Below are 25972 nucleotides of genomic sequence, written 5' to 3' on the forward strand. Positions count from 1 at the left end.
AGGGGATTGGAACTGGTAGATCAGTTTGTATGTTTAATAAGTTATTAAAATTATAATAATAATTAAGATATTTTCATAGAATTTCAGACCTGGAACAGATCTTGCAGTTGAACTAATTTTTCTAAATACTCTGGTATGTCGTACACTTAAGCTTTTATTTATACTATTTTGTAGGAAGCAAAACTAACCCCCCCAACGTCTCTTTGGTGTGCATATTATTTCAAGCTGAAGACAATCAAGGTCCAAAACACTCAGGAAGAAACTTTGACCCTCCCCTCAATGCCTAAAAGAAAGGAGAGAGGACCTGTGCAGGAAGGGAGCTGTCACCATAGTAACTACAGAATGAACTAGGTGTACAGGCAGGGAGGTTTGTTGTCCCAAACCCTTACCCCAAGGTCTTGTTTTGTCTTTAACTGATGATGGTATTTAGGATGAGGGTTTCAGCCACCTTAGTGAATTACTCCATTTACCTGGGTTTCTCCCATGTGTACATGTTATTAAGCTTATTAGATTTTTCTTCTGTAATTCTGCCTCAAGTCAACTTAATTCTTAGGCCAGAGGAACTCAAAAGGGTAGAGAAAAATTTCTTCCTCTCCGACAGAATTCTCTTTGTCCATCTCCCAAAGTCCAAATCCACTCATTCTGAATTGCTACTATCTTCATAAAATCTCCTTGATTCCCAAAGGTGGAGATTATATTCTTAATTCACTTATTATTTTATGTAATCTTTTCTGGGACATTTATCCCTTTCTATCTTACATGATATAATATGATATGATATGATATAATAATGCATTTCCCCCTGAAAAGCCATAATATTCCTGTCATCTTAGGTACACAAAACAATGCCTATGACAGACTAAAGCTCAGTGCAAAGCACAGAGACTTCATAGCTAGTTTGCCACACTTTTAATTAGAAACTCAGCCACTTAGTTCTTAATGTCTCTGTGTTTCAATTTCTTCACAGAAACCTGCTTTCTTGTTGTCTTTGGAAAGTTGTCTAGCCTGTGACACACTTAAAGGACTAACTCTTTACCTAGCCATCCTGTCTTCTATTCTGCTTGTAATTTAAAGTGGAAATGAGTTTAATTAAATCTGAGGTGCATGCTGACATCTTGCTTTAAAGCTTTGGAACCTTCACTATTTCACATATATCATTTAGTTAGAATCAAATAATGCATAAAATAGAATTTGATGTTTTAATACAAAAAGATCAGAATTTTCAGAGCATTAAATAATTTTCCAGTATCAAGGAGTTGATAAGTAACAAGGCATAATTCAAAGAGATCTTTTTACAACAAGTACATATACTATTTCCTACCTTTTCAGAAAAAAAAAATATACATGCAGACACACACACACATATATCTATGGTAAGCACTGTCTATATATGTATGTATAAAATATTCAAGATTTTATATGTGTATATGAGTGTGTGTGAATATATACATATGTCTAACTTTGATTTTTTGGTTATTTTCAAATACCAACCAGTTAATTTAATAATATTTTTCTCTTTCTCTTACACCCAGCTCCTACATCTTTCCTGTTTTTTCTCTTTTAGTCTTTTTTCTTTGAAATGTTTTTCAAGAATAGGTTGGCAAGTAACTTCAACCAAATCATGTTCTTAACTTTGATTTATAAAATATAAATACTCAATTTTAAGACATCTTTAAGCAATATAGGCCTATATAAATAATTCCAAAGCGTCTGAACATAAATGTTTCCATTATTATGCTAATTATTGTTGTTAACATATATACCAACTTTATTAATCTACTTTGGTTTTCCTATTTAAAAAAGTGACTGTGTATTTCAATTTTTTTTGATATGTGGTGATAACTAGTCAAGCGGTCAAGTGTAGTTCCTGTTCTAAAATAAACTTGGAAGCAGCATTGTGGAGTTAATATCCTAAGCTGGAATTAGCAATAACTGAGAGCAAGTGTTCATAAACACTTCCAACTCTGCATTTTAGAACTACTAACTCTCTTAGCTTTTACATTGTTTCAGTACAGCCAAACTCTTAAATTATGTTATATCACTTCTCTTAAGAAACAGCTTGTACTTTGAAATCAAGCAAACACACCATAGTGTTCAATGAAATGGGGAAAAGAGCAAAATGAAGTTGAGAACGAATCTTATACTCACGGAATGTTCTATAAAATTCTTCAAGAGCCAGGTGCTTGTCAGAGTTAAAATCATCGTATTTCAGTAGATCATACAATGTACAACCAGAAAGATCCTTGTCAAGTTCTTCCTGTTTTATCACCTGACAAGAAAATTAAAATCATGCAATTATGTCTGTCTTAACATTTCAAAAGTATAATTAATGATTCGTAATAATCACTTAATAGGTAGATTTAAGTCTGCAGTTGGGCAAAGAACTGAGCCTATGAAAAATCTGAGTTTTCAGTCACTGGATAATTATTTTCAATGGTTTCAAAGACATAAAGTTCTAAATTTGACGTTGTTACTTAGGTAATAAGATACATACTTAGAATTGAGCCTACGCATCTAATTAAAAAAAACCCACACAGTATAGCCCAGAAAATTTGAATGTTAAAAGAACACTTTGTATTTCGCTCATTTCCCTGGCTCTATGTACCCTGACTCAAGGAAATGCTTCCACATGAAAATTACACTGACTCAAGGAAATGCTTCCACATGAAAATTATATCCCATGACCCAGTGACCTATGTCAAAATAGAACAGCTCTTTGCCAACAAAAATAGCGAGGTCGTTTGTTCCAACTTTCATCTTCCTATTTCTTATGAAAAATGAAGTTAGATGTTTTTCTCCTATGCCTAAAATCCTTGCCAGCTGGAAGCCAAGCCATTTGGGATCCTGCATTAACTCCATGGGTCACAAAGGAGCTATTAAGCAAATGACTGTTTCCAGAAGCCAGACAGAATTACTGCACCAATTGATGATGAAAATCTACCCATGCATGGGTGAGGAAAACCATCAAACTGCTTTTTGACTTCATGCTCTGTTTCATGGACCAAAGCAGAAGTTTTTTTATTGTCTCCTGCTTTTGACTATGGACTGTCTTGTAAGAGCGTGGAAAATTTTTTCCAACATTCCTACTCTTTCTGGGTAGCTGCAGAGCTGGGTCCACTGTCTTTCATTTTCATCCCCATAAAGAGAGAATGGTTCCTAAAGTTTGGAGCCATGCTTCACAGTGTGTGTCTGTTTTAAAGATGCAATCAGAAAACACAGGCTCTGAAGTCAGCCAGCTCTGGGTTCAGGCCCTGCCAAAGCTACTTAATAGCTCTATAAAATAGCTCTATAATTCCTGGCAAGTCACTCAACCTTTGCTCAATTAGAAATTAAAGACAGGAACATCTCCCTCTCCTGGTTGTTTTCTGAAGAGTATATATGCATCTGTAAGTAAGCAGCTCTTTGCAGAAAATCTCCTTCAGCAGGAAACCCCTTTCCTTGTCACCTTAGCAAAGCCATACTGTAACAAACTTTTAACCAGGCACCCCAGGCTCTATTCATCTCTTGCCCAAGTATGCCTCTCAAATCTTTTTTTTTTTTTTTTGCTGTCCTGTTGGCATGTGGAAGTTCTTGGGCCAGGGATTGAACCCATACCAGAGCAGCAATAGAAGCCTCAGCTATGATAATACTGGATCCTTCACCTAATTAGCCATAGGAAAACTTCTCACATCTTTTCATCACACAATTCCTTGCTTAATCTGTTGATTCTTTCCATATATCAAAGAAGTAGAAATGAAGAGTAAGTAATTAACAGACAACCAGATCTCTTCCCCAGCTGACCTTTCAGTAATCTCCAGAAAAAACTGTGAACAAGATCACATCTAAAGGAAGGTCACAAGAAGCTGAGGAGCTTGCATACAGTGGGGGAGATCGATGACTCCGATCCCCCATTTCAGTGATTCAGATATCACTTCCCTGTTTCCCTTTAAAAGTTTCATGGCTGAGAAGAATCTTCTTTTGGGGGGATGCTGCATCCGCTATCTCCCCAGAGTGCTGGCATTCTGATTAAAGGTACCTTTCCTTTCTTTCAATATTTGTGAGTTTTGGAGCAGCAGAACCCAGTTTGTTGACATTTACACACACACACACACACACACACACACACACACACAGAGTCAAATGCAAGACTTCTATAGGATATACCCAAACGAAATCACTTACAGTTAAAAATAAGGACTTTGTATGTAATGAACTTCTCATTATGATAATTCACTGCAGATTTCCACACCAGCTTGTGCATGTTATAGTGGTATATTCACAATGTTTTGTTATGGGGAGTAAAGTATTGTGTTTAAAACTGTCATAGCAATGGCAGATTGGTAACAATAATTTCTAAAGAGCTATTTTTTAGCCCCTTATTGAACACTCCTATGTTAAAAGTTTAGTTCTTCCTGCTTATAGATTAGTTGCAGAAATAGCTCTGAGAATGGACTTTAGCTTATGGGTCACTAGAAGCTCGTACCCCCGCACCCCCCACTGCAGCTATCTAATGATGAGATGCAATATCACCTTTTGCACTGCTAGAGATAACTTTTGCAACATAGTATTCTCTATTCTTGTTTACTGAATTCAAATTTCATTGGTTAAGCTGGTCTTTGCTGCCTTAGAAGGGGCACAAGGGTGAACAGTTTATGTGCTTTCCCTATAAAGAGATTGGGAGTTCCCGTTCGTGGCGCAGTGGTTAGCGAATCCGACTAGGAACCATGAGGTTGCGGGTTTGATCCCTGCCCTTGCTCAGTGGGTTAACAATCCGGCGTTGCAGTGAGCTGTGGTGTAGGTTGCAGACGCAGCTCGGATCCCGCGTTGCTGTGGCTCTGGGAACCTCCATATGCCACGGGAGCGGCCCAAGAAATAGCAAAAAGACAAAAAAAAAAAAAAAAGAGAGATTGTTGTTAGCTAGCGTTAAAGCCCTTGCTTTAGCACAGTCCAGCTGAAGGGATTAACAAACTACCTAATGGCTGAAAAACTCTCCCCTATAAGTCTAATGGGAACAGGAATGCTGCTTTTCTGTTTAGAAAGCAACTAAGCTCCCAGCCACTCTCCATCTGTTACTTGTTAGATGATGGAAAATGACTTCTCCCAGGTGGCGGAGCATCAGTGTGTTTGATCTCATCACTCTGTACTCTTCCTAAGATCTGTGGCACAACATGGTGGTAATTTTTAGGAGGCAGTGACACCAGGCTTTGGTCAGATATTTTCATAATATTTTTAGTGTCTTTTATTCACATACCTATTTGTGAAGAGATGGAACAGAAAACTGGGGGAAGAGTTTTCAGTATTGTAGATCTCATATTTATTTATGTTTTAATATTTTACTCCAGGTAAATTATGTCTTAGACCAAGAGAACAGACTTAAACTTTTTTTCCTTAATACTGGCTTTGGCTTGAGACTAGCTTGCTCTTGATTTGACATTGATCTTGAGTTGATCATGATTAACTCAAGCTGGACATGCTGTTTTAATGAATGTGCTTTAGAAGAGTTCATAGTCCCAGCCAGTGAGCTTTTTATCAAGAACCCTGTTCATTGGCGTTCCTGCTGTGGCACAATGGGGTCAGCGGTATCTTGGGAGGGCCAGGATGAAGGTTTATCCCAGGCCTGGCACAGTGAGCTAAGGATCTGGTGTTGCTGCTGCAGCTGCAGCTTAGGTCGCATCTGTGGCTTGGATCTGATCCCCGGCCCAAGAACTCCATATGCTGGGGACCGGCAAAAAAAAGAAAGGGAAAAAAAAAAACCAAAAACAAACAGAAATGTATTTATTAATTTTGGGCCACATTTATGTAAAGGAGAGAAGTGATTCATTCCCTCATTCATCAATATCTTAAATACATGTTTTCCTCATTTATCCCACTTTTGATCAATGAAATAGCTTACTTAAGACACACTTCCCAGTAATTTTTCTCTCCTTTGTTTCCCAGTGGGAGCTTTGGTACTGTCTGTGGTGTTTCAAATGCAGGAAGTATTTTCCTATGACCTTTTAACCAGCATGGAAAATTGCTTTAGATATTCAGAGTTTGATAGAGATGAGTGTTGGACTGTTGAGAAGAAAATGTAAAAGACAATACAAGCACCAATACATTGAGCACTCTGGTGCAGGGGATCCAAACTTGTAGGGCATTCATTTCATTTAATGTCTGGCTCTGGTTCCAAAAACTTCACACTCTGGGCAACTCAAAATCTGTGTGTTATATCTGAAGCAGAGATTTCTGACAAGGCCAGGCTCACTGAATGTACTGTCATTTAAGCATCTTGTTGGGTTTTTTTTTTTTTTTTTTTGCTGCACTCCAGGCATGTGGAAGTTCCTGGGCCAGGGATTGAAGGCACAGGGACACAACAGCTGTAACCAGAACCACAGCAGTGACAATGCTGGATCCCTAATCCACTGAGCCACCAGGGAATGCCCTCATTTAACTACCTTATGATAAAGCTTATGGTTGAAGAGGTTACTCATTATTTCATTTGTGAAGTTTATTTTTTAAATTAAGGTAAGTACTTTTTTTTTGGACATAATGCTATTGTGCACTTAATATACTATTTTATGTATAAACAAAAATTTTATATGCATTGGGACACACACACACAAAATCTGTGTGACTGCTGTATTGTGACATTCACTTTATTACAGGAGTCTAGAACCAAAGCATAATATTTCTGAGTTCTGCTTGTAAAAGACATACATCTCAGATGATAACTTAATCCAAAGATAAATTAAACTGGAAAGAGAAATAGTACCAGAGGTAGAGGCAGAGGATTGTCTCCCTATTATAGAGATGTGTGGATGCTGGATTTCTGGGAATAAGGCATGACTTGGAAATCCAAGATTATTATACTAACACTCATAAAAAGGATAAAATATGTGCAGCTGATTTTGATGGTCTCAAGTCAGGTCATGGTGATGAGACTCTTGGTGTAGGGGGAAGACATAGGAGTGAAATCATCCAGTTTTGTGTCTTTTTCTTTACTCTCCTTGGCAGAGGAGAAGAAAACAGGAACACCTGAGAGATACACCACTCATATTGTTACAGGAGGCAGATAGCTATAGGTATGAGCATAGAAGAGGGACACAGGGGGCTAAATGTCAGGAAACCACACGTCATGCAAATACAGGGGTCCATGGGCAGACAAAGCCAAGCAGGAACCTCCAGAATGATAGGAAACTACACATTTTAGGGGTGATATTGTCCTGGAAGCAGACAAAGAAAGGAGGAAAAGGGCACAAATCTCTAGGGTTTCCCATGTAACCTGTTGCTCATTATGTCCTCATTATAATAAAATTATAATAAACTTAGTTATGCTTAAGAAGTACCCAATGCACCAATACCATGACACTTCTGATCAAAGTTAATAAGGACAAAACTCTCTCTGTGTTGGAATGAAAATTAAGGACTACAACCCCCAAGCCCCTCCTTCTCAGTGAATATCCCGCCCATGCAATTGGATGCTCCTTATAACCAGAGCCAGAGAAATGCAGGGCAGCTGCTCATGTCTCTGCCAGCCTCTCTTTAAGAGGTTTATTTCTCATTTAAGTAAATTCTCACTTTTTCTTCTCAATTTCCATCTCGTTTCTGAATTCTTTCTGGGAGAAGTGAAGAACCTAACCTTCGGGAACAATATGTTCAAATAATCCAAGCTCTTCTTCATCCTTGGCAAAGTAATTTTCTCAAACTAATCATGACCCTGTCAGATCTGAGTGGTCTTAGTAGAGTCCTCTATACTAAAGAAAGTCCATCACATTTGGGGAGTTCAAGGGTGGGAGTTATATTCACGTCTTTACTTGGTAAATGTATGTATTACATCAAAGCCTGAAGCTCAGAAAATAAGTACACTCCTTCAGTAGGACTGAAATGACCCTTTGGGGCTCCTGGGCATGGAAGACTTTCTGTATCCTTGATTTCTTGTGTTTAGGGAATAAGCTTCAATCTCCAGGACAGAGTTCCAAAGGACAGGTTCAAACAGTTGCTGATCAGGGAAGGGTGGGGATGCAGAGACAAGGGGGGGGGCAGTCAAGAAACAATAGTACAGCCTTAGGGCAAGGTCCTGGTTCTACCTCAAGGGATACACATAACAGTATCTTTGAGACTTTCTGCAGAACTAAAACCCCCAACAGATAGAAAATGTTAACATCTTGATGAAGCATTTTTCATTGCAGAAAGAAGGTCACAGTTTGATAACCTGAGAACTCCAGATGCCCGTCAGGTGAACTCCTGAAGGTAGATTAAAAGAACCTAAACCCTGCACATACCCTGATCTTTATCAGCAACCCAGCCCTTGAACCATTGCTATAAAACTCCCCACCCAAACCTCTTGGGTGGGACACACAGTTTTTGAAAGCATGAGCTCACTGTGGCCCCCTTTGCCTGCAAAGCAATAAAGCTCTTGTTTTCTCCTTCACCCAAAACTCTGTCTCTGAGATTCAATTTGGCTTCAGTGCACAGGGCTGTTTCAGCCACAGTGCCACACATCTCCAGGGATTGGCTTTAAGATGCTGCCACAACAGTGTAGGTTGGCTCCTTTGTTATTTAGTTTTTCAGACAAATTTCTGTCTATTTTCTTGCTTCCCTTCTCACTCTCTCCCTCCTCCATCCCCATTCTTTCCCTTTCTTTGCAACTACCATGTGCCAAGAACTGTGCTAGGGGCTGGAGATAAATCAGTAAAAAGGACAGGGTCTCTGCCCTCATGTATTTAATAATAAAGAAAGGATAAGTGGGAGCATGTAATCAATCAAATAAACAAGATAATTTTAGACTATCAACAATGCTTAAAAAATAAGGCGAAAAGACAGTAAATAATTATAATACAAATTATAATTATTTAATCATACATAACTGAAGCTATCCTGTAATAGGTGTATTACAAGAAAAGAATTAATGAAAATAATTGCATATTCTAAGTTCTTTTTTTAGATTTTATAACATGCCTAACACATCAGAAAACCTGTAAAAATCACCTAGGCCAACATTAATTTTGAAAGACTAGCTGAAGAGATAACATTATGAAACTACTGGTGGGAAGAAAAATATTTTTAAGGCCTTCTATATGGCTCACTGACTGTCAACATTTAAGGTGCTTTGACATTCCAAAGGAAAGATGCTACCAATATGTTTACAGTTTTCAAAAAGCTGAATTTTCATTTTCAAGTTGTCTTAGGCATATCATGAAGAGCCTTATAGGGACAAAAAAAAAAAAAAAAGAATTTTTGAAACTCGTTACTAAGGTTTCCAGATACATTTGAAATTCCTGTATCTTAATTGCAGCCCTGAGACGCACCAAAACTAACAATGACAAGCCTTCCCTTTCTCTGTTAAGTGCTAATTGTTGCTGTTATTATTATTTGGAAGTCTTTAGCACTTGAATTACCCAGTACTACTAGGATCTATCAAATGGCATTGCTATTCTAAGTCAAACACCTGCCTTGCACTGTCTTATTTTGTACACCTGCTATGTTTATGTGGTTTTTAAATGTTGAACTGGATTAATTACCATGGCACTCCCTGAAATTCCTCACTTACCTCCTTCTCTATCCACACAAGTGTTTATTTATTTGCATTTAGTTTGTTCCCAATAAATAGCTTTTTATCTATGAAGCAAATCAGTTCTTACCAATCTCATTGTGAATAAGTCCTTGACTAGCCACCAGAACCCTTTTAAAAAAACCCTTAAAATTGTAATAGGCTTTATCAACTCAAAACAAAGATTAACCATCCATTCCCTATGTAACAGTTCTAATAATTTTAAAGAACACTGATATGTACAAAGTCTGCAAAGACATCACCATGCTCATCCTGTTAGCTTAAAAATATCTAGTCTTATTTATTCTTGCTTTTTTATTTAATCTGGTAAATGTAGTCACATATGGTAGTCACTGAGCAAATAGCTTTTTAAGTCAAGTATATATAACATAATAATCTAAATCCTGAGAACAAGTAGTACTTTTTATTATTTTAATAAAAGGTTGTTATGCACACACATTAGGGAAATATTTCATTCTAATATGCATTCCTAATGTGAATCAGCTTATTAAGATGACAGAATCTAAATGAAGAAAAAGCTAAATCAATATACCCAATCCAGCTGCTTATTTAAACTCAGAATCACAAGGGAATGACTTTTGCTTACTTAAATTCCACGTGTGAGTATTTTATGAAATGGGGAGAAGGCTGTGGAACACATTTTCCAAGCTCTTAGCACCATTTCGCTTCAAGAATCTTACGTTGGTGGCTCTTAAATTCAACAAGGAGAATTTTAGGCTGAGGTGGTTTTCATGCCCTGGCACATATAAGCCAACCATCACCTAAGTCTCTAAATGCCTCAAGGTTATGAAATCAAAACCTAAGTACAGTCAATAACAAAGGGCAATAGTTTCTCTACTTTGCCTCCACCTTCTCTCTGTAAATGTTTTCCCTAGCCGCAGTCGGTCCGCAGAGTGATTCTAACCACTTCTGGCTTTGCACTGCCAGATTTGAATTGGTATTTGCTCAAATAAACTCTTAAAAATGTTAAAATGCTTCAGTTTATCTTTTAACATTGCTAATAAACACAAGGGTGCCATCCTGCTGAGTGAAGTCTCCTTGTGTATCCCTCTATCTCACCCTGAGGCATACATAGATGGGACCACGATGCAAGAAATAGCTGTCCTTTCTCTAAGGGATAATTTGTCCAAATTCCCTTGTGCTACATACTCTGGTTTACCTCTGTGACCCTACGAAACTCAGGTCTTCCCACATTGCTGTGTATGCACAGTTCCCAATCTGACCCAATCTCCCTTCTTTTCCAACTCAAACCTATTATAGTGCCCCCTGAAAATCTTGCCTTCCAATCAGAAAATTATCTTTTGCCTTCTCTTTCTTATGAAAACTTGTTTTTCACCATACTGACTTTAAGAAAGTCTGGCTGCCCCTTAAGAAAACCATTTTCCATTAATTTGAAAAATGGGAGGCTAATTTTTCTCTCAAAGTGTTCTACCTCAATGGAAGGAAGATGGTTGATAAGTAATTCCCTATTGGCACTTCTGGATTATTTACTCTTCCCAAACCAGTTTTTAATTAAGCAAGCAGGTAGGTAAGAAGGTAGATAGATAGATGGATAGATAGATAAACAGATGATAGAAATTACTCCTTTGAATGTATTTATGCCTGGGTCACTATGCTGTACAGCAGAAACTGACACAACACTTTAAATCACCTATACTCTGATTAAAAAAAAAAAAAAGTCATCAGAGCAAATAGCTCCCAGCCCTTTTCAGAACTATAAAAAAAATGTATATTAAGATGAAAGCTAGGAAACCAGTTTGGACACTGTAAGCTAATTTGAGAAGGCATTTCTTGTGCTGTTCCTTCAAAGGAACAGTGGAAATTGGCAAAACATTGTAAATCAACTATACTTTAATTTAAAAAAATCCAGAAATTTGCCACAAAAGAATTATTTATTTGAATACGAGGGCATTCAGCTACATAATTCTTTCCTATTCTTTCCCCATAATTCACAAATGGATTTACCTCCTGATTCACATATTTCTGTCCACCTTAACCCTTCATCAGTATCCCCAGCATCTTCAAAATTCATATGAATAAACCACCTGGAAGTTTTCTGCACTTCTTTTCATAACACAGGATCATTCACATTCTCCCTTCTAATAACCTTACCCTGCATGCAAGCCTGCCAAGAGGAACATGTTCACACCTTAGGTTACTTCAACCTGAAATCTTTATTCCAAGCATTACAGGTCTGTTTTAGGAATAACATATGTTCTTCAAAACATAAATGCATTACCATGTAGCCAAGCACCTGACCACACTAGTCACATACACAACACTTTGGGGGAGAAACCCAGTTTGTGATCGTCTTCAGATAAAGACTCTTTATATATGTAAAGGCATTTGTAGTGAGCTCTTATCCTATGAGACATTGAATATTAAGCCAGTTTGGGGCAGCTGGTACAAGGAAGCAAACATTACTGAGGCGCAGATTTCACCATAGACTTTCTTAAGAAGCCAGTTTAGGAGAAGCAAGAGAGAGGTTTAGATCATAGTGATGACCCTCAGACACTCGTGCAGATGTGGGGGCAGAGCTAAGAGGGAACTCCAAACCAGCAGGATTCAGGCTTCATCAGCCTGGTCCTCAGGAAGAGCCAGAACATCTGGTTTCATCTTTAGTCCACAGCACTGGTTACTGGCTGAGATGCCTCAATTCTACAACCTCATTCTGAATAGGATCTGGGCGATATAGGGCAGATTTAAGAAGAGATAGAAGGACACCAGAACAAAACAAATGAAACATCCATTTACAAAAAATGTCCATTGCTCAATAAAAAGAGGATAGATATTAAAAAAAATGCTCAAAGATACTTTAAATGTGATTGAAATATTATCTTTATCAGACAGTAATTCAGACACTTATATGGGAGAAGAGACAAGTATAATATGTTCTATTCCAGTAAAAAAAATAAATTCCGTAGATTCCCTACTCTCTCCTATCATCCATCTCCGTATCCTTTGGAGAGGCAAAAGTCCTCACCAAGCAGTGAAAACACACCTAATACACACACACCTGGGGAAAGAGAGAGATGTGGAAATTCACCTGGCTCTGAGGTCAGGAAAAATATGGCTGAAGACAGAGGATAGGAATGTCCTCTAGTCTCAGGGACTGATATATCACCCCCCCCAACCCAAGCAAAGAATGTGCTAGGTATTGGTTTTTGATGTTGGTGTTATTATAGTCTGTAACTTGTGAAGAGTTTTAGAAAAGGGTAGATGTTGGCAAGTATTAAAAGTGGTGTATTTGGTTATACACATTTTTGAGGACAATCTAAAACAGAACAATAGTGTTTTGCATGATGAGGAATTTGGAGCCTCAGGGAAAGTTAAATTGAAATTGAAAGATACTGCTTCTGAGGTCAAAATGCAAGGCAGGCTCTTGAAGAGCGCAAAGAAAGGAAAAAGGGTATGGAATGCTTCATCTAAACTGGATTTCAACCTGTGTTTTGTGTGCTATGTGACATAAACCTATCCTCTACCTCCCTTAAACATATTCATTGAACCAAGTCCACAGATGCTTTTTGCAAATGGATTGCATGTGTAGAATATAGTCATTTAAAGCATACCATTACTTTCACAACACAACTATATTCAGAGCATTGCTTTCAATTCTTTCTTTCTTTCTTTTTTCTTTTCTTTTTAGAGCTACCCCCACAGCATATGGAAGTTCCCAGGCTAGGGGTCAGATTGGAACTGTAGCTGCTGGCCTACAAGACAGCCACAGCAACTTGGGATCCAAGTTGCATCTGTCACCTACACCACAGCTCACACAATGTCAGATCCTTAATCCACTGAGCAAGGGCAGGGATTGAACACATGTCCTCATGGATACTAGTTGGATTTGTTTCCTCTTTGCCACAAGAGGAACTCCCTCAATTGTTTCTTATAACGTGGTTTTATGGGTGAGAAAAAAACTGCGTGAAACTAGGTACTTGAACTTTTGACAGGTAGACATATTTTAGTATAATATATATCAGCATCTCAAAATAAAATATATGTGATGTGTATTTTAAATTCATTTAAAATTTTTGCCACACCCATGGCATGTGCAGTCTCCTGGGCCAGGGATCAAACTCTCCCCACAGCAGTGACCCCAGCCACAACACTGACAATGCCAGGTCTTTAACCTGTGGAGCTCAGTTCAATTTAACATCATATCTGTAAAGGCATGGGTGCTACATACTCTGGGGAAAATGCCAACATCACAGTGTTTGCAGGATGATGATTTGTGCTTGTCTCTAGCCCAACACTCAGGATTTGACAACATTTGTGCTAGCTCCATGAGTTAAGGAGATAAGGTCTTCAAATGAGATGAGCAAAATAAAAAAATCCATTTCTTTTTTTTTTTTTTTTTTTTTTTTTAGTTTCTTAGAATAACCATAACTATTTTTCTTCTTTGGCAAGAAACTTTTTTTCATTACAAAGATGGATATTCAAACTTTTTGCATATTTAATAATGTGTATATAGAATTTCTGGGCTATAATGACTGAACTAATGCTGTTTGATTTTTAACAACTGTAAATGTTAAAAAGTGCCAGGGGGAGTTCCCGTCGTGGCGCAGTGGTTAATGAATCCGACTAGGAACCATGAGGTTGCGGGTTCGGTCCCTGCCCTTGCTCAGTGGGTTAACGATCCGGCGTTGCCGTGAGCTGTGGTGTAGGTTGCAGACGCGGCTCGGATCCCGCGTTGCTGTGGCTCTGGCGTAGGCCGGCGGCTACAGCTCCGATTCAACCCCTAGCCTGGGAACCTCCATATGCCACGGGAGCGGCCCAAGAAATAGCAACAATAACAACAACAACAACAAAAAAGACAAAAGACCAAAAAAAAAAAAAAAAAAAGTGCCAGGGATGAGCTGGTTGGAAATATTTATGAGCTTCTCACCCACTAACTCAAGCATGTGTGCCTCTTTATTTCCATTATCTTCCACAGTGCCCACAGGAAAGTTAGATTTGAGAATATGAATAGAGCTAACAATTACAACATGTTTTCTATGTGCTAGTCATATTTTTAAGAAGCCTATATATTCTAAATCATATTAATATTACAGCCAATTTACATATCAGGTATTACTATCATCACCAATATGTAGAAAGGGAAACTGAAACACTTTAAGTAACTTGCCAAAGTCTGCACAGGTAGTAAGTAGTGGAGATAGGACTTGGACCCAGGTTCTGTAACCAAAGTTCTTAACCACTGTGCTACAATCATAAAAAAAATCATTTTTGAAAAAAATTCTAGGGTTTAATCAGGGTAAGGCCATCTATTCTTTACTATTTAAAGTATTCTCCTTTGATTATTTGAAATGCATATCCCATTTTAATCTTTGTTGACTTCTTCAGTTATTATCTGTTTTAACTTTTCCAGACCCTTAATTGTCAAGACCAAATCTACCAGTGTTCTAACATCAATTTTATTAACTTCATAAAACACAAGTCTTTTGGAAGTTCAAAATTTCACTTTGTTATACATTTTAATTTTAATTTAATTTTTTTTTTTGGTCTTTTTGTTTTGTTTAAGGGCTGCACCCTCAGCATATGGAGGTTTCCAGGCTGGGTCCAGTTGGAGCTGTAGCGGCTGGAGTATGCCACAGCCACAGCAACGTGAGATCCAAGCCACATCTGTGACCTACATCACAGCTCATGGCAGCACCAGATCCTTAACCCACTGAGCAAAGCCAGGGATCGAACCCGCATCCTCATGGATCCTAATAGGGTTCGTTAACAATTGAGCCACAAAGGGAACTCTCTAAATTTACATTTTTAGTTGGATATTTTCAACATGCAGAATCCAGCCTCAGATTAAAAGACTAAGAGTGTGGTTATCAACATTCATGTCAAGCTGGAGTGGTGAAAAGATGGATTAAATGAGATCTGTGCCTATAACTTCTTAGTTCATTTTAGAAAATACTTTCTTGCTATGACAAGTTAACTATGATGGTAGAGATCTGACCCCTTTTATTTATTGCTTTTTATTATGTCTTTCTTCTCTCAACTAAAAAGACCTTTGGTTCTAATTTACTTCAAAATCTGCAAGAGAAACTCTAGAATATATATTTATAATGTGCAGTAAGAATAGAATGGGTACAGCCAGCTTTCATTGCTGCATTTATAAAACTTCAGAGCCAAATTATGTTCTTTAATTTTTACTTGTCACTGGCAATATCTTAGTGTTAAATTTTATATTTCTGCTAGTAATAACTTATTAATGGACATCATTAAGATCCTTTCCCTTTTTACTCTTTTAATTTAAATTATTTTAAAATTTGATATTAAATAATGATATTATATGCTTCCAAGTTGATTATTAAAGGCAGATGTATCACTGGCTATACTATTTTGCATACAAGTTCTTAAAAAGTATCCGTAGCTGAAAAACACATAAGTCAAAAATAGTATTTGCACTATAAATAGTTAGAACTGTATTACGTCTTCTCCAAAGTACCTGTTACAACCTTCTGCGTTTTTCATAGTTGATTGATAACAGAGGAGATGCTAAACATTTCTATGATATAAGGCTGAAGGAAGGGCTGACTAATATTGGATGCATGTAGAAGGAGAAAGTAAACCTGATCCTTTCTTGCATCTACCTCATGATGGCCAACATCTAAGTGGGATTCTGAAGACTAGTTCTTCTCTATTCTTGCATCATAACTTTTAGACAAATTGGAAGGGTTACTTTTCAGTAAACGTAAGTCCAAATCAAAGGTAACAGAGAAAACTAAACTTTGAGCGGATGACCTTATGATGAGCTGTGTCCTCCCAAAAGATATTTTATGCTTTATTGCTGAGAACTTCAGAAGTTAGCATTTTTTTTTTTTTTTTTTTTTTTTAGAAATAGGGTCATCAAAGATGCAATTAGATAATGTGAGATGAGGTAGGGTTGACCTTTAATTCAAAATGACTGGTGTACTTTGAAGAAGAGCCAACATGACGTGAACACAAATACACAGAGAGAAACTATGTGAATGAAGGGGCAGAGGCTGGAATGCAGATTCCGCAAACCAAGGAATTCCTGATACTACTAAAGCTGAGAGAGGCAAGATAGGACCCTTGCCCAAGAGTCTTGTGGGGAAGCATGGCCCTGCCAACACCTTGGTCTCCGACGCTGAGGCTCCAGAACACAGAGAGAGGTTGTTTCAGCCCCCGGTTTGTGGTATTTTGTTATGGCCACAGTAGGAAACTAATATAAACAAAGATGTAGCAGAAACTTGAAACAGGTATAGGTGAGAGCTGTCAATACCATTTGTTAGTAATTAGCAATTTTCTCTTTGGGCTCAGAAGTGGATCATATCATAACAACTAGATGTGGTCAGATCACATGCCATACCCAATCATTGTTACAGTAGTGTAGACATGTTAGTAAAAACTAAAAATATTACACAAATAAAAAAGTAAGAGATGAAACCAAAAACATAATATATTTGAATATGTCAGATCATATATCATGTCACATAGATCAAGGTGACATGTTTAATTCTAAATTAATTTTAGTTGAATTACCTAGTCATATCTTATTATTACTAAACATATAAAATCCTAAAGAGTTTACTTCTTGAAAAATAAATTATGAGGTGTATAACAACATAGTTATCTTAATTAAAATTTTCTAATTTTACACTAAAATTCCAGAGTATCATTCCTCAAATCCAAGTGCCTGGGACTTAGTAAATAATAAGTGTAGGTTGAATTAAATAAGATAATGGGAGTTCCTGTCATGGCTCAGTGGTTAACGAATCCAACTAGGAACCAGAGGTTGCGGGTTCGATTCCTGGCCTGGCTCAGTGGCTTAGGGATCCAGTGTTGCCGTGAGCTGTGGTGTAGGTTGCAGACGTGGCTCAGATCCCTGTGTTGCTATGGCTGTGGCGTAGGCTGGCAGCTACAGCTCTGATAAGACCCCTAGACTGGGAACTTCCATATGCTGCAGGTGCGGCCCAAGAAATGGCAAAAAAACAAACAAACAAACAAAAAAAGATAATGAAAATGATGTATACTTTAAGTAACTGCAATGACAAGTCAATTTCCTCACAAGGTCATTTTGATATGAGATCTCTACACTAAATTACACTATCCCAAATTTTGAAATGCTTGTATAAACAGACCAATATTCCACAATGTTGGATTTGAAAAATAAGCCATAAAACTAATCATAAAAGATGAATGGCATGATATTGTAGAAATAAACTTTTAAATTTTATTTGAAAACTATAAGCACAGCAGCAAAATCCTTAAAATCCACTACAGGAATTATTAAGGAGTCAGCAGAATTCCTCAGGGCTATGACTATTGTCCTAGTCACCCTAGATTGGCTTATCTTCATTGCCCCCTAAACCTATATATATTTTTTTGGGGGGGAGGAATCTTATGCCCTTATTTTATGTTTCCACTACTACCCAAAACTAGTTTAGTATATAGATGTTCCTAGGACACAGACTGAACTCGCGCCACAGCAGTGACAACACTGGATTCTTAACCCATACGCCACCAAGGAACTCACGAAAATTAGTTTAGGTTCTTAAATCTGAATGTTAGAATTTCCTTCACAGTAGGCTCTCTCAGTAACACACACATAAAATATTTCTATTTTTTTCCAAAATGGCTCATATAAAGACTTTTTTAAATTAAAATCTTCTCTTTAATAACAAGTTTTCCACATGTATCATGTTGGTAACAATTTTCAAAGAAATGAAGTTTAATAGTGAGGACATAGGATTAAACCAGATTTAATATATTGTATTAATAACACACTGATCTTTGATTATTGAAAATGTACTGGAATATGTCAGTAATTTAATATCTACTTAAATCATTTATTTACATTGTGATATTCAATTGCTGTTCAATAATATCCTTGAATACTGATGAACAAGCTTCTACTGATTGATAGAAAATCAAGCATTACAAAAGCTCCAGAATATATCTGGAGAACTTTTATAAATTCTATAGGACTAGAGAACCAGCAATTCTGTTATGCATTGAAGGTGTAGAAATATGTCAAAAGAAGATAGCTCTTAAACTGCACAATATCATGTAAATGTTACTGCTGATAGAGTAGTCAAATTTTTCTCTTAAAAATATTTCATACTTACAGTTATTTGGCCTATAGTCAAATAATATGGATAGAACATACATTTTATTAATATAGAATAAATTTACACAGATATAAGTATATTGTATATCTATATGTAAATAAGCATGCTAGTTTAAACATTAATCATACCTGTGTTAGTTCATTAATATCTACAAGTCCGTTACTGTCAGCATCAAAATATTTAAACAGTTCATCCACCAGCAACTTCTTCCGAAATATATCATCACCGTTAGGGTTTTCATTGTTGTGTGTTATATATTTTTGATTTTGTAAATCTAAAAGCATGCTTTTCATCTTGCTGTATTCAGTGGCCTTGCAGTTATCTCCTGTAAAAAAAGAACTAAATTATTTTCAAAGTAATATTTTTGAAAAGAAATCATTTATTTGATTAATGTTAAATACGATATCTAGTAGATAACACATGTTGCACAAAATTTTTTATGTTTTTTACATTGTATACATTATTACTTGTATAAGGAATAAAGAACAGGCTATTTACATAAGGGGATAGAAAATTATCATTGGTATCATATCATTGGTTTCTCTCTATGTGAAAGTCATTGGTTCCATGATGGACATAGAAAAACAGGATAGCTTCAATTGGCACCAATGTTCAAATATTTTATTTTAGTTTAAAACCTCACCATTTATCTCTATGTTGATAATTTCACAGGTTTTAAATGTGAGGTTCAGGAAGATGAAATGATTTGGCCAAGCAAAGGGTTACATTGTGCTGGATTTTGCACTTAAACTCATGTATGGTTGGCTCCAAAATAGTATAGCAAGTTTTTAATTGGAAGGTTTTTGTTTGTTTGTTTGTTTTTACATTTGGATTTTTTTTTGAAGAATTTGTGTATGTGTGTTTATTTATATTTTTTTCTTGATTCTATTTTTAATGATGAAAAGTTCATATCTGTATTCTTCCAAAAGTCTTTACTTATTTTCCCCTTTGAGAGCACTTGGTGTACAATATGATACATGTTCATGTTTTGTATCTTGAAGTTTTAATCTTGTAAATATCATTTCCAAAATTGAAGTATCAGCTTATTGAAGTAACAATGGATTATAGATTTTCAGTATCTCCTAAGTGCCAGAAAAATACCAGGCACTTCATAGTTCATGAAATTAATTGCTTGGCTTAATGTCTTTAAAAACTGCAATTGCTCAAATGTCTTGACATAATTATTTTACAAAAGATTTTCCTTACAAACAGTCCCCATACTGATGTCTTTATAAATAACACATTGATATGAAGTGTGTTTACTACTGATAGTAAATTTGATATAAAATATATTACAGAAAACACAGTGTTAGTGTAACTTATAAATGAAAAATTAAGCATTATATTAGCCAAGAATTTTTACAATATGTTTTTTAGGGAAAAAACCAACTTCAGAATTATGGCTCATTTTAAAAATTAAGCTATATGACAGCATTTACAAAGTTAAACAAGATTTCTAAAGATTTTTTAATATGTGTCTGAGAAGTATGGGCTTGAAAAACAATATTTGAAGCCGCATTCTCTTTCAAGACAAGATGGAAAATAATCTCTTTCAGGGAGATGAGAGACTGTCTTATTTTTCAAAGATAGTGAAATGACTACTGCTGTTGAGCAATTTTAGTCTTTAGCAATCCTGACAAGAACTTTTTTACAACAAAATGTAAACTTTGTGCTACAGCTTAAGTCAATTTTGCATTATTCTGTCCTTAGTAAAGAATAATAATATGTTTTCATCATTGCACAGAAATCACAGACAAAAGAGAGAAGTAATCAAGTCCAGAGGGATAGGCAGCAATTTTGGTGTCTGTGAAAGTTGCCTAAGAGGAGCCTTCGAATGCCTGTGTACATGTGTGCACATCAGGAAGAGGGAGAAGCTGTGATCAAAGAATGAGAAAAGGAGAACAGACCTTTCCAATAGCCCTCCCTGAGATTTCTGCATTTGTCCTTGGACCTGCCTGTTCTCTCCTTTGACCAATAGGGAGTAGGATGAAGCGTGGGGAGCAGACCTAGATTCAAGGCTGATAAGGTGATGAGAAGATGCAAAATAGGATTTAAATGATAAACGTTTTTAACCAATACATGAAATTTGGGGTAAGAAGATAGTATCTGGGTGGTTACAGTCTAATTTTGATCAAATCAAGTAACATAATCATCAGTATGCTCTCTATGAATACTTCCATTTCGCAAACCATAAATTTCCTGATAAGTACAGGAAATCCAAAGAAAACAAAGATAAAAGCATTACGGTTAAAGCATTCATAATCTATGGAAATGTACAATAATTGGTCATAAAATTTTGTAAAGTTTTGCATAATATACAGGTTAAAATTAAAAACCATCTCACAGATATGGAAAACAAATTCACAGTTACTAAAGGGGAATGAGTGGAGGAGTCAGGAGTTTGGGATTAACAGACACATACTATTATATACAAAATAGATAACCAATAAGGACCCACTATATAGCACAAGGAACTATATTCAATATTTTGTAATAACCTATAAAGGAAAGTAACCTGAAAAAGAATACATGTATTGGAGTTCCAATCATGGCTCAGTGGTTAACAATCCCAACTAGTATCCATGAGGACACAGGTTCAATCCCTGGCCTCTCCCAGTGGGTTAAGGATCCGGCATTGCCATGAGCTGTGCTGTAGGTTGCAGACATGGCTTGGATCCTGTGTTGCTGTGGCTGTGGTATATGCCAATAGATGCAGCTCAGATTGGGAACCTCCTAGCCTGGGAACCTCCATATTCCGTGGGTGCGATCCTAAAAAAGACAAAAGACAAAAAAAAAATGTAATATATGTAAATACGTAATATATATATTCTTTGTATAACTGAATCACTTTGCTGTACCCTGAAGCTAACACAATGTTGTAAATCAACAGTACTTGAATAAAAGAAAAAAACTTTATAGCTAAAAAAATTCTATTACAGATCTTTTTAGTAATAAATAGGTTCAGCTATTATCAATAATAGATAACATGTACTTCAGGCTCCCTATGGGCCAAAAATTTTATACATATTAAATCACTTAACTCTTACAACAATCTAAAAAGAAAGACTGTAGACTTAACACCATTTTACATGTGAAGAACTAAGTCGCAGGGAGATTAAATGACTTGTTCAAAATTACAGAGCTAGAAAGGAGAACAGCAAATTTTTTACATCCAGGCAATATCTCTCTTTTAGCATACATTCTCTACTTTTCTCATCTTCAGAACTGAGTTTAAAACCAAACAATACATGGATTCGGCAAATTCATCCAAGAATTAATTTAAAATGAAAGACAAACATAATAATAAACTCCAGGCCATATCACTGCTTAAATGACAGGTAGAGAAAGAAGAACTTCCAAAAGGAAAGAAAAAAAGGGGACTATCTAACAAAAAGCAGGAAAATTATAAGAAAGTACTGAAGAGGGAGCTAAAGAGAAAAGAACTTTTCAAGAAAGAGGGTGTGATGAAATGTTGAATGTTTCAGAGTAAAAGTAAGATAAGAAATAGGATATGACCGTTAGATTCCTTAAGTTGGAGGTGATTAGTGATTTTAAGGGAAATTTTAGTGAATACATGGAGAATTCCTCTTCCATTGGGTTAAAATGAGTAAAAATAAAATGAGGATTTAGAAATAGGAAATAATGCAAAATAGAACTAGCATTATTAGTGAAAAGGAATAGGTATTTAGAAACAAACATCAATGTACATTAAAAAATCATGGCCTCATTGAAGGATAACTTCAGGAAGGAAGATAGGAACTTTTACTTTGTTTGCTTTGGTCAGCTTCCTTTCTCAAAGCTTAATCAGCAGGCAGTGTTATATTGTAGCAGGGAAGGGAAAGAAATGTTCTCCTGGACCCAATTCCTGCTCTCAGAGACCAGTAAGAAATCTCCTCCACTGTCCCAGTTCTGGACACTGAGGAGAAGACAGTGAGGTCTCTGCCTAGTGGTATCCAAACCATCTTCCTTCCCATGGGTGGAGTGATGCCAGGGCTTTGCTTATTCTGGACTCAGAGTCATTCTAAAGGCCTTTACAACCCATCTGGCCTTGTAGGTCCTGGACAGATGCAGAATTTCTGACTTTCAAATGGTAGCACCTGTGTATTGGCTGTGCCTCTCCAAGTCCCTATGGAACTGAAGTTAATCACATTTTATATATCTGATAGTACAGGCATCAGTTTTGAGTACATGGTAAGTGCTCAAAACTATTTTTTTTTTTTGGTCTTTTGTCTTTTGGGGACAGCACCTGCAGCACATGGAGGTCCCCAGGCTAGGGATCTAATTGGAGCTATTAGATGCCACAGCCACAGATCCGAGCAGTGTCTGCAACCTACACCACAGCTCATGGCAACGACGGATCCTTAACCCACTGAGTGAGGCCAGGGATCAAACCTGCAATCTCTGGGTTCCTAATCATATTCATTTCTGCTGCGCCACGATGGGAACTCCTCAAAACTATTAATTCTATCAATCATGCTTAGTACTCATTTTTTAAAGGCTATAATTTGTTCATCTCTCTTTGGAATTACACTTTTATCCTTTCCAACCAACCATCAGTAAATGTACCAATTCCTTTCAACACAAAAATATTTAAATCCAAGTATCTAAGAATATTATCTCTTTTAGCATTTATAGTTCAAATTTGATTAATTTGTTCTAATATAAGATGAAATCTTAGATTTCAAAGAATAAAAATTAAATTTTTTTATTTTAGTGTCAATTCTATTCCAATATTAGAATGCATACTGGAACTGTTTTTTCCTCAAATTATTCAGCAATTACTAATAGAAATCTTTTACATAGTTTTATAAAAAAATTAGTATTTATAGCATAAGGAATATATGAAAATTTTAGTATGTTGATTTTATATGCATATATAAATCAAATAGAACTTAGAAAATTATGTTTATATTAATTTGTAATTTAAATTGTATTTCTGAAGCAATTAAAATCATCTTTGTTAAAATAGTCTGAACAAAATTAAAACAAACTTTAATCTAAATGGAGTATCTAACTGTGAAAAAGATAAGAGTGTAAATTGTTTTGCATTAGATTCTGAGAATCCAAAGCATTAATATTCTTCCATGTCATGGCTTGTCAGCTCCTTTCTTTTTATCACTGAATATAATTTTCCACTGTCTGAAGGGACTATAGTTTGTTTATACATTCACCTACTGAAGGACATCTTTGTTGCTTATGAGTTTTGACAGTTATGAATAAAGCTTTTGTAAACATCCATGTTTAGGTATTTGCATGGACTTAAGTTTTCATTTCCTTTGTACGATCATGTTTAGTTTTGTAAAAAGGCTCCAAACTGTCTTCCAAAGTGGCTGTACCATTTTGCATTCTACTCAGCAGTGTATGAGAGTTCCTGTTGCTCCATACCCTCCTAGCATTTGATAATGTCAGAGTTTTGGACTGTGCCATCTTAGTAGGTGTGTAGTGGTATCTCCTTGTTTAACAGGGAATTTTTTAAGTTAATAAGGAGCTCTATCTTCCAAGAGACATTGTTTCTATTACCCTTCCCACACACTCTGCACATGTCCAGTATGATTTGGCTTAATTTTATTTCTCCTTAAACATTGTTGATTAGTTAAACAAAAATGATTAAAAACACAATTAATTCAACTGACATACTGATTAATTTTAGGAATTAAGCTTACTGAAAATAAAAAAGTATTGAGAGTTAAATATTTATTCTCCAACACTTTGTTCCTTATGATATATCTTTTGTAAATTATGTGCCACATTGTCATTGGCAACTGTCTAAAAATCTATATAAGCTTTGTTGAGAACTATGTCTAGATACTCATGTTGCAACAGAAGAAAGGGTGGGGGAAAAAACTGTAACTGCAATGTATACATCTAAGGATGACCTGACCCCCTTGCTGTACAGTGGGAAAATAATAAAAAAAAAAAAAAAAAAAAAAAGATTTGATTTTTGTAGCTTGGCAAGTGTGAATGAATTAGAATTACAATAAAGGTGCTCTGGTAATGAGGTCACTTTGCTCTCTTTGCCCTGAAAGAACATTAATTAAAATGCCTTTGAGGGACAAGATTAGACACCCCTTTGCTCTGTCTCAAATTATATTCTTCAAAGGTGACACGCTTCAGAGCAGGTATACAGTTTAGCTGTTATTTACTATCACCATCCCTCTCTCATCATCTTCACAAACACAATCGCATATTATAAAGTGAAGACAAGGATTGCTGACAGAAAACACAAAATAAAACCAAGCACAATACAATGGTGATGATTATCTAGAATGCTTGGGACTAAGTGAAAAAAATGTAAATGTATCTTACCTAATGTAAATACACCTTATCATGTTAATTGGCACAATTATTCAAATGTGTGATTTTCATGTTCAGTGAATTTGACAGTCTTTTAAGCCATTTGTTTATGTCAAAACCAAGAAAAAATAATATGCTTCATATGAAAAGTTATATCTCCTATAGAAAATAAAATAGCTAATGCTGTTAAACAATTTGTAAAGTAAGCTTTATAAAAATTAATTATTGTTTTTTTCTGGCAACCTTTCTACAGATATTCTGTATACAATATGTAATGCCTTTCATCTTTTTACAGTCCTACAATTGCTATTGAAATGCGAATGCATATTGCCTGAAATATTTATACCACAAAGTTCTTATAGCTCTTGTTGAAGAAACCTGTATTTTAGAGAGGTTATTAACTACGATTTATATTATCTAGATTTATATGACCTTGAGGAGTAACGATATATAAAATACATTTAATTTTTTCCTGTCTTTTCAGCTACACCGATGGCATATGGAAATTCCTGGGCCAGGAATTGTATCTGAGCTGCAGCTGCAACCTATACCACAGCTGTGGCAACACTGGATTCTTAACCTGCTGTGCCACAGTGAAATTCCTAAAATATATTTAATTTTTAAAGCATTTGATGAAAATAGTCTTAAAAATTAACCAGGTTACAAAAAAGTAAATCTATCACTGAATCAAAGAGAGTCAACACTAAGATTCATGTGATTTCATTAAGAGCAGGATTCTTAGCACTTCTGAACACTAAATAATCTTGTTCAATAATTTTATCACAGTCCTCAAAGATGTGGTTCTCGATGAAACTTTTATTGTTTGAATTGATCTTACAGAAGATATACTACTCATATCTGTGAAGCCATAAGCATGTTCTGATTTTAATCCAATATTTACACAGTAATCATTGTGTACTGGCGCTCTCTTAAGTGTCATAGGAATAACTTGTTTAGTCTTTATAACGATCCTATGAAGTATGTACAATTACTCTGCCATCTCCATGAAACATAATAAGCCCAATAATAGCCTGGCATTTGACTTTACATGAACAAT

At 36.0% G+C, this 25972-nt stretch overlaps 1 protein-coding gene across 4 annotated transcripts in view; it reads right to left on the reverse strand.

Moving 5' to 3' along the window:
- Positions 1–25972, reverse strand: part of FSTL5 (follistatin like 5) — a 788412-nt gene that overhangs the window by 326316 nt on the left and 436124 nt on the right. For all 4 annotated transcript variants that reach the window (XM_021101310.2, XM_021101308.2, XM_021101309.2 and 1 more), the window contains exons 5-6: positions 18750–18946; positions 2149–2269 (exon numbers count right to left, since the gene is read on the reverse strand). In XM_021101310.2, the coding sequence (XP_020956969.1) occupies positions 2149–2269; positions 18750–18946 (318 nt within the window). The remainder of the gene's footprint in view (positions 1–2148; positions 2270–18749; positions 18947–25972) is intronic.

This window comes from Sus scrofa, chromosome 8 (assembly GCF_054392235.1).
Source record: "Sus scrofa isolate SSC_HxYL_T2T_F1_AM1 chromosome 8, Sscrofa_HxYL_maternal_Yorkshire_Landrace_v2.0, whole genome shotgun sequence".
Lineage (NCBI taxonomy): Eukaryota > Metazoa > Chordata > Mammalia > Artiodactyla > Suidae > Sus > Sus scrofa.